This window comes from Pongo abelii, chromosome 7 (assembly GCF_028885655.2).
Source record: "Pongo abelii isolate AG06213 chromosome 7, NHGRI_mPonAbe1-v2.0_pri, whole genome shotgun sequence".
NCBI classification, from domain to species: domain Eukaryota; kingdom Metazoa; phylum Chordata; class Mammalia; order Primates; family Hominidae; genus Pongo; species Pongo abelii.
This window is the reverse complement of record NC_071992.2, coordinates 70818226-70828343: the sequence shown is the minus strand read 5'-3', so window position 1 is coordinate 70828343 and position 10118 is coordinate 70818226. Positions and strand designations below refer to the sequence as shown.

At 42.0% G+C, this 10118-nt stretch overlaps 1 protein-coding gene across 1 annotated transcript; it reads left to right on the top strand.

Moving 5' to 3' along the window:
* The first annotated feature begins 7102 nt into the window (after positions 1-7102).
* Positions 7103-8428, top strand: MOS (MOS proto-oncogene, serine/threonine kinase). The gene has a single exon (XM_002819094.5). The coding sequence runs from the start codon at positions 7275-7277 to the stop codon at positions 8313-8315; it is 1041 nt and encodes a 346-aa protein (XP_002819140.2). The 5' UTR covers positions 7103-7274; the 3' UTR covers positions 8316-8428.
* Positions 8429-10118: the final 1690 nt, after the last annotated feature.

The following is a 10118-nucleotide window of genomic DNA, read 5'->3' as shown; positions in this document are numbered from 1 at the left end:
CCTGCCTGGGGTTTTAGACAGCAGGCTGGCAGTCATCTTTCCTCACACCTATCAGGCAGATGGTACCTGCCATGGTGTATTGTAAAGTTTTAAAAAATAAAAAAATTAAAAAGAACAAAGAAAAATTCAGCCTCAAACCATTAGCACTGCAATCCTCAAGCCATTAAGAAGGCACATCCTAGAAATAATTAGAATATTTTCCATCTAGAAAAGGCAGAATATGGCTGGGCATTGTGGCTCACACCTATAATCCCAGTATTTTGGGAGGCCAAGGCAGGTGGATCACTTGAGGTCAGGAGCTCGAGACCAGCCTGATTAACATGGTGAAACCCCACCTCTACTAAAAATACAAAATTAGCTGAGCATGGTGGTGCACACTTGTAATCCCAGCTACTTGGAAGGCTGAGGCAGGAGAATTGCTTGAATCCAGGAGGTGGAGGTTGTAGTGAGCCGAGATCATGCCATTGCATTCCAACCTAGGCAACAAGAGTGAAACTCTGCCTAAAGAAAAAAAAAAGAAAGAAAGAAAAGGCAGAATATTTGAATATTTCAGAATGGCTGAAAATAAAGTTAAGTCTCTTTTCAGATAAGTCTAGGCTGCAGAAGGCCAGGAGAGAAAGGAATTGTTTGTATTTCAAAAAAAAATCTTAGTCGACTAAGAGGCATTAAGAAGATACATTCTATATAGATAAAGAGAAACTAGAGAAAAAGGAAAATTAAAGATTTGGGGACTAGGTTATGATAAAACCAGCTTAGAGAATCACTTGGATTTATGCATTGTAAACTTTGGTATAATATAATAATATGTTGGTAGGAAATGTTATATATTATAAAGGGAAGCTCAAAGAAGAGAGAGAATAAATTTTAAAGGCTTTAATATCATTACTATTTACTAAATTAAATTGTAATGAAATACATGAAGCTACGTGGGTTCTAATATTGCCAGAAATTGAATAGTAGAAGATAGAATTGGGTGCCATCCAGAACTTGTGCATATGAACCTTCTGTGTGTAATGTTGCACCTGGTCACTACATAAGAATCAGATAATGGCTAAATGAAATTTTCATACAGAACTGGGTAAATTCGTTTGCTTGATTTTCCCTTCACCCGCGTCTCATAAGGTAGACTCTGAGAACAGTTTTCTACCATACTCAAAGGTTTATTATCACAAAAGAAAAAAACCTCTTGGCTGAAAACTGCCACCTTCTAGGAAAACTGCCAGCTAGTTATACTGACAACCTCCCAGAACTGAAAACAAATTAATCATACATGGTTTATATAAAACAAAGCCTCACAGAATAAGCTATGAGGAGTGACTCTACAAGAAAATAATTTGATTACACATCTTAGTGGCATACAGTAAAAGGATAAAAACAACTACAAAGAAATCTTAAATTTTATTTAATAATTTTATCAGATAAATTAGTAATTAGATTAATTTTGTTTGGAATCAAGATTTCAAGTATAAGGAAAGAGAAGGAAATAATAAAATCTAAATGCTTTAATTGGGAGTCATACTGTCAGAACTGAATTAGAAATATCAATAGAAACCCATGCTTTTTAAAAGAAAAAAAAGAGTATATGTTTTCCAATTCTGTCAGCTAAAATGAACTAGTAACAAGGGCTTAAGAGAATAAACCTAATGTGTGCACTTAATGCTGAGATTATGGCATCTTTCCAGGATACCCTGGAGAAATGACTGATTCCAGGAGCCATTATGAGCCTGAGGCAACTTGCTGTATGTACCAAGAGGCAAGAAATAATTCATAGTAATGGGACTGTGTCAAAAGAACACAACAGGGCCCCCCACTGGCCAAAGTGTGTCAATTTGAGCAGCAAAAATAATAATTATTGCAGTTGATTAAATCACATTGAATCTATGAGAGGCCACGAGTCCATAATGATACGCATGAGAAAATTTTGCTTAAAATTGAGTAAAGATGGTGAATTGAATAGAGTATATTACTTTTGGATCCTTTATTCAAACATCCTATTATTTTGACACATTTATCAGTGAAAAATACAGAATTTAGTAAATATTAAATACAAAGTTAGAAAGCATTTTCTGAGGCGGGGCGTGGTAGCTCACGCCTGTAATCTCAGCACATTGGGAGGCCGAAGTGGGAGGAAAGCTTGAGCACAGGGAGGTGGAGGCTGTAGTGAACTGTGATCGCGCCACTCCACTCCAGCCTGGAAGACAGAGTGTGAGACGCTGTCTCAAAAAACAAACAAAACAAAACAAAAACAAGCAAGCAAACATAGTCTGGCTTGAGGGAGGATGCCAGTATGTGATCATAAATTGGACAAAATCATTCAAGACAGCCGCATTTTAATCAGATCAAATTTCAAATTTTCAAATATCTATAAGCATTTTATGTTCTTAAAAATATGAGAAAATTGCAAGATATCATTAAATTCAAACGTTTCCAAAACCAGTTTGAAACACATTTGTATGTCTTAAAACCTTTTGTGAAGTTTAGCTGTATTTAGAGAAGTAAAAATTTATTTACGTATCTCCAGAGTCAAAATACAAAACCCAAGCGATCAGGGCAAAGTGGAAGCAACCAACCCCAACCTCCCCGCATGGAAACAGATAGTGTGCGCTGGTCACATCCAGGGACGTGCTCCATGCAATCCACAAACTTAGATCTGCCCCTGACCATATTATATGGACCATATAAAAATTAAAGTAGCTGTATATGTACTTTACTGACATAGAAACAAGTCTATGTTATATTGCTAAGTATAAAATTCAAATTTTAGAATGTCAATAGTATAATCCCATTGAAGTAAAAAAAAATTGATTTGTTTTTCAAGTTCGACTCTATAATCTTTGTATGGGAATTTTTAGTAAAGCGTATATATTCATCTACAGCTTAACTTTTCAGTCTTAAAAAAGGCAAAAGTGAAATTTCGACGATGAAATCCACGGTTGTAACCAGCAATACCACACTTGCACGGTTGCAATACTCGCGCTCTTCGCACTGTAACCTCTGGAATCCACTGTAACCTCTCAAATCCGCTGTAACCCGAGATCGCTTAACCGGGCGGTCCCCTGCCAGGACTCTGGCGGCCGTCAAGAGTGCGCAGGCGTAAGCGCGGCCGCCGTCGGTGGGGTTTTATGTGCTGTTGAGACTGCTGTTGAGTTTCTCGACCTTTTTAAGACTGCCTTCCAAAAGACGACGTGATGACTCTAAAGAGAAAGGAAAATTTGTTGCGTACGCAGAAGGGCAGGCTGGGCGTACTCTGAGCGTCTTTCGGGGACCGACGGCCTCGCCCACGTGCTTCCGGGCACCAGCGCGCCGAAAGCCCCTCCACTAGGAAACGCACAAAAGCCCCGGCGGGCGAGCCCGCGGGCGAGTCCACGGGCAGCCAGGAGGCGGCGAGGGCGGCTTGTCTTCCAGAGACTGGGGAATCAAGAAAGGCAGAGCCACCTCCTCGGCCCCAGCGCAGCAAATGCAGGAGGCAGGCAGGGCGCAGCGCCCCGCCGTCCCCGGTACTCGTGGAACCAGGTGCGCGCCCCGGGAGCTGGGGCGGCTCAGGCCCAGCGTGCCCAGAAAGCCAACCACGTTGGTCAGGAGGACGCTCTCCCACTATCCGCGATCCTCAGGCTCTGATTAAAGTCAAATTAAAAGGAGCTATCCGTTCTGGTATCTGTTGTTACTCTTGTGATAAATATGGTGTTTGATACGGAAGTATCTTAATAGTCATGCTGCCAATCAAAGAACAAAACACGTAAAGCCTTTGCGCTAAGAACACGAGAGCATTTCGCTCCTCAGGAGGTGCAGTTTATCTTGTCTCCTTTGTTTCATATATAATTCCAGGGAGAATTCCTTGTTATCAACACATTTTGCTCTTTGCCTTTGTTTGGGGGATGACATAAGCACATTGCATTTGATCAGATTAGTGTTAACCTTCCACCCACGTTTTTACTATATACTGTACCAGTAATACAGCAGGATTTTATACCTTTAACCGCAAAATTCAAGAGCAGAAAAATACTCAAATTTTATGTTAGTTTAACATGAAAACGAGTTACTTCAGCCCTGATAGGATACTTTTCAACCAATACTACCTAACAGATCTGTTTCTTATTCGTATAAGCCCATACACATGGTTTTTTAAATGAGTTTTATAAATAATAATTACATTGAGGCCCTGATCTAAGTATTTGAAACTCCGTTACTCTTCACAACAATCCTGAGGTAGGCATATTTTCCTCATTTTGCTGATAAGGAAACAGGCACTGGGATGGTAAGAAACCCAGGCCATCTGGCCCCTAAGAGCCTTTTACCACCATGCTAAAGCTTTACCCATTTTTGAGATCCAAAATATTACATAGTGCACACATATTTGGTAACCAAATCAGGATTAAACATTAAACTTAAGGGCCGAGCACAGTGCCCTGTAATCCTAGCATTTTGGGAAGCTGAGGCGGGCAGATCGCTTGACCTCAGGAGTTCAAGACCAGCCTGGAAAACATGGTGAAACCCCATCTCTACAAAAAAATACAAAAATAGTTGGGTGTGGTGGTGTGTGCCTGTGGTCCCAGCTACTTGGGAGGCTGAGGTGGGAGGATCGCTTCAGCCAAGGAGGCAGAGGTTGCAGTGAGCCAAGATCACACCACTTCACTCCAGCCTGAGTGACATAGTGAGACACTGTCTCAAAAAGAAAAAAGCAAAATTAAAGGAAGAACATAATAAGAAATATGTTTGGCACTGTGTTACGGGGAGAAAAAATAAATAGGGAGATAGATCCTGCTTTCAGGGTAAGTGCAATTTGCTGAGTAAAAGAAATATTTTAACATACCTTAAAAAATAAAACAAAGGCTGTTGTAAATTGGATATTCAATTAAATATTCTTGGGCAGATTGGCAGATGATAGATCTAATGAACTTGGGGTTTATAAATACACAGAATGCCACATTTTCACTAATACCTTATGTTTTGTGTAAAGAGTAAAACCAACTTTGAAAATGAATTGTGTAGGTGATTATCTTAAAAATAAAGATTATATAATAAGTCACATTATCTTGCATTATGTGTAATATCTAGGGGGTTAAGGCACTCTTATTCTGCTAATATTCACAGCACTCCTATTATATAATCATTTCAGAGCCCTGAATTATAATCCCAACTAGGTGACAGTTACTGAGTAAATTTTGCAATGTAAATTTATTATAGAATATAATTGTATTACTTTATTTTTCTCTATTCATTGGCATCCTTTTATATTTGGTTTGACACAATTGCACACAACAATCTTTCTACTAAAATATTCCATAGAGTTGGCCAGGCATGGTGGCTCACGCCTGTAATCCTAGCACATTGGGAGGCTGAGGCAGGTGGATCACCTGGGGTCAGGAGTTTGGGACCAGCCTGGCCAACATGGTGAAACCCCATCTCTACTAAAAATACAAAAGTTAGGTGGGCATGGTGGCATGCGCCTGTAATCCCAGCTACTTAGGGGGCTGAGGCGGGAGAATCGCTTGAACCCAGGGGGCGGAGGTTGCAGTGAGCCGAGATCATGCCATTGCACTCCAGCCTGGGCAACAATAGGGAAACTCTGTCTCAAAAAAAAAAAAAAAAAAAAGATTGAGGCTCAAGCAGGTTAAATATTATACACACACTAGATCACATAGTAAGCCACACAGGTAGTATAGAATAGAAATCCTATTCCAGGGCTTCACAGACCTCAAATTGCTTCTGTAAATGGTTCATGTTTATTAATTTACCTTCTCAAAGTCAATATACTTCAAACACATACAACTGCTATCATTAAAATGTGGTTACACATAACCTAGCACATAAGTGCTTTAGAAGAAGGGAACTTTACCATTTGATTTTTTAAAATATAGATCCTAACACTTTTGTGTGTGTGTGTGTGTTTTCTCATGAATATGGTAATATTATTGGTCCTTTTTCCAAAGATATGGTATGAAATTAATTTTTTGCTTAGAGTCAGGGTCTTGCTCTATCATCCAGCCTGGTGTGCAGTGGCACAATCATAGCTCACTATAGCCTCAAACTCCTCAGTTGAAGTCTCCTCCTGCCCCAGCCTCCAAAGTAGCTAGGACTATAGGAGTGCACCACCACACTCAGCTAACTTTACTATTATTTTTTGTAGAGGAAGGTCTCAAATTCTTGGCCTCAAGTGCCCTTCCACCTCAGCCTCCCAAAGCACTGGTATTACAGTCATGACTCACTGCACTTGGTAGAAAATTAATTTTCATTATAAAAATCAGAAAGGAAGATCTTATTGTCTGATGGCCAATACCCTGAATTTCATTCCAACTTCTGGTTTTCTACATTATATGTAGGTACCAGTGATTTTGTGCCATTTTTATTTCTTCAGATTTTTCCTCTTCTACAATTCTCCCATATGTGTTATTATTTGAAGCCCTGATCACAGCTCTGAATCATTTCTATTCTTTTTTCTCCCCCAACTCTGATTCAAAACTTCCATAACTCATTTGCTACGAAGTCTAGAATCTCTCTTGCAAATGAGCTGACTGGGTGGGCCAAATCGCCTTGGAAGGGAAGGACTGTTAGGAAGTCAGTATGTTGCTAAGACGTCTTGCTAATTTGCTATGTAAGCTGCATAGAGTGTCAGGGGATTCTCTTTTCCTCTGATGAATTTAGGTGTGTGTTATGACCTGTATCAGTGATTCTATTTGGATTGATTAAGGTTGCAATTTTTTATCCATATAAATGTTGCACCTAGTTTTTCCCTGTAATTGGTTAAACAAATGTCTGCTGTTTGCATTTTAACTCTTAGCCAATAACTGCTGGAAGTGATTTAATGCAGCTGGAGAATGACACTAACAATCATTTCAGCCTGCAAAGTGTGAAACAATTTCATTGTGCTTTGTGGTCTCTTTAGTCTGAGGACTGATAATGTGCAGCGGATGAGACTTGAAAAAAACGTATTTTATTATAATTAAAGAAATAATGTAAAAGAGGGATGAGTTCTGGGGCAGCTCCATGCTGTTTATCTGGCATGAGCTTGTTTTTATAAGAATTCACTTCAAGTGTGGAAGGGAAATGCTTTCATCTGAAAGGGATAGCTGTGCTTCATTGCGGTTTCTCCCTCCATCTGATAAAAACTCTCGCTGAGTGACAGCACAGATGTAGCTCATTTGGAACAAGTGAAGGAAAAGGAGAAAAGGGATGAGGTGGAGCGAAGGAGTAGTCAGTCATGTTTCCAAAGTCCCGCGGTTTCCCCTGGTCTCTTCATTCACCCCAGCGGCCCTGGTGTCCCCCTGCAAAGTGCGATGCCCTCGCCCCTGGCCCTACGCCCCTACCTCCGGAGCGAGCTTTCCCCATCGGTGGACGCGCGGCCCTGCAGCAGTCCCTCCGAGCTTCCTGCGAAGCTGCTTCTGGGGGCCACTCCTCCTCGGGCCCCGCGGCTGCCGCGCCGGCTGGCCTGGTGCTCCATTGACTGGGAGCAGGTGTGCTTCCTGCAGAGGCTGGGAGCCGGAGGATTTGGCTCGGTGTACAAGGCGACTTACCGCGGTGTTCCTGTGGCCATAAAGCAAGTGAACAAGTGCACCAAGAACCGACTAGCATCTCGGCGGAGTTTCTGGGCTGAGCTCAACGTAGCAAGGCTGCGCCACGATAACATCGTGCGCGTGGTGGCTGCCAGCACGCGCACGCCCGCGGGGTCCAATAGCCTAGGGACCATCATCATGGAGTTCGGTGGCAACGTCACTTTACACCAAGTCATCTATGGCGCCGCCGGCCACCCTGAGGGGGACGCAGGGGAGCCTCACTGCTGCACTGGAGGACAGTTAAGTTTGGGAAAGTGTCTCAAGTACTCCCTAGATGTTGTGAACGGCCTGCTCTTCCTCCACTCGCAAAGCATTGTGCACTTGGACCTGAAGCCCGCGAACATCTTGATCAGTGAGCAAGATGTCTGTAAAATTAGTGACTTCGGTTGCTCTGAGAAGTTGGAAGATCTGCTGTGCTTCCAGACACCCTCTTACCCTCTAGGAGGCACATACACCCACCGCGCCCCGGAGCTCCTGAAAGGAGAGGGCGTGACGCCTAAAGCCGACATTTATTCCTTTGCCATCACTCTCTGGCAAATGACTACCAAGCAGGCGCCGTATTCGGGGGAGCGGCAGCACATACTGTACGCAGTGGTGGCCTACGACCTGCGCCCGTCCCTCTCCGCTGCAGTCTTCGAGGACTCGCTCCCCGGGCAGCGCCTTGGGGACGTCATCCGGCGCTGCTGGAGACCCAGCGCGGCGCAGAGGCCGAGCGCGCGGCTGCTTTTGGTGGATCTCACCTCTTTGAAAGCTGAAGTCGGCTGACTGAAAACCTGGTCAAGATAAGCTTTTGTCTGATTCTATTTGTTTTTAAAGGAAGTGGAGATGTCCAAGAAAACATATTTGTAGGATGGAGTTTTAGAAAATAAAGTTACTAAAAACTCCTTTAGTCTCCAGTGCTTTTTCTAGGACACATTAGCAAAGCTACAAGTCTAGTACCTGTTGTCTCAGTACTGTTAGTAACTAATCTTATTTATATAGTCATGTGCTTTGCTTTTCATTGCTAGCATTTCATTTATTTAAATTTGTTACTGATAAAAGTTTGTGCAAAACAGAACTCCACTGCAGAAATGTCAAAATTTTCTATAAATCCATATATATCCCATACCTACCACATAAATTCCAACTATTAATGGTGTAGTTGCTCCCACACCAAATCAGTAAAAACTTTAAAAAAAAATAAGTAATGCTTTCCTACTACTCCCCCCAGTAAAACTTCTTGTTTGTAATGACCTTCACACATAAAATCATACACTCAGGTACATTTACATTCAAAGAAATTATATCATAAATGACTTATTGTAATATTTTTAACTTGTGCATTGCAATGAGTAGAAACATTTTGCTAAAACACTTCTAAACTGGGTCATTTTTACCTGGTATTGGGACTCAGAAGTAGAAGATAAAGATTATATGATGTGAGAGGAAAATGTAGGAGTAGAAGATAAAGATTATATGATGTCAGGAATCATGAAATTTAACATTCGGATGGAAGAGAACAGACAAATAGAACTAGATTGCCCACTCTAGACATCAAAACAATGGGTGTTGGTACGTAGGATTTAAAGGAGAAGGTGATTGGATTTTGTCATTGGGACAACTTTGACTTTCTTTTAGCAACAGCAGTTTCTGTGCATGGTAGAAAGCAAGGCTGATGCAATGGCTGGCAGAGGGAATGGCAAGGCCCTGAAGCAGAGGCTGTGCATACACTGTTAAGGAGGGAGAGGCAGGAACCGTAAAAGGGGGTCAGAGACACAGAAATGTTTTCAGATTTTTTATCTGGTTTCATTTAGTTTTAGGTTGAAAGAAATAATTTTATTTGTAAAATGAGCCACCAGAGGCAAAGATAATTGATAAAGTTTAGATACTTGTAGAAGGGATGAAGCATAGTACCTAGGGGAAGAGATTGTCATCTTGGAGAGAAAGGACATCTCTTCCCAGGATGGGAGCCAAGGGTGGGGGGCACACTGGTATTATAGATACATTTACCATAGGATAAAGGGGACTGGGGAAGCACACATCTGTGAACTTCTATTTTTTTTCTGTTAAGAGTGGTTGAGGGTAGGGGGGGTCTACAGAGTGAGAACATGGTTTGGAACTGTTCTTCAGAAAAGCAAAAGGGAGCTGTCTGTGGCCATGTAAAACACTGACAGAGTGCTGCTAACTCTGTCCAGGTAGTGGGGGGAACAAACCACCTATACCGATAAAGAATTCCCTTCTCTGATTATTATTATTATTTGAGATGGGGTCTCATTCCATCACCCAGGCTGACGTGTAGTGGCACGATTTTGGCTCACTGCAACCTCCACCTCCCCAGTAGCTGGGATTACAGGCAAGTGCCACCACACCTGGCTAATTTTTGTATTTTTAGTAAAGACGAGGTTTCACCATGTTGGCCAGGCTGGTCTTGAACTCCTGACCTCAAGTGATCCCCCCACATCAGCCTCACAAAGTCCTAGGATTACAGGCTTGAGCCACTGTGCCCAGCCCCCTTCTCTGACTATTGTGGCAATAGGAGTTAATGTTGGTAAGTTTAAATTACAATAGTATCTTCCCTTCACCTGGAGA

What these genes read in the sequence shown, in the direction of transcription:
- MOS (XM_002819094.5), top strand. Translation starts at nt 7,275, where the DNA reads ATGCCCTCGCCCCTGGCCCTACGCCCCTACCTCCGGAGCGAGCTTTCC.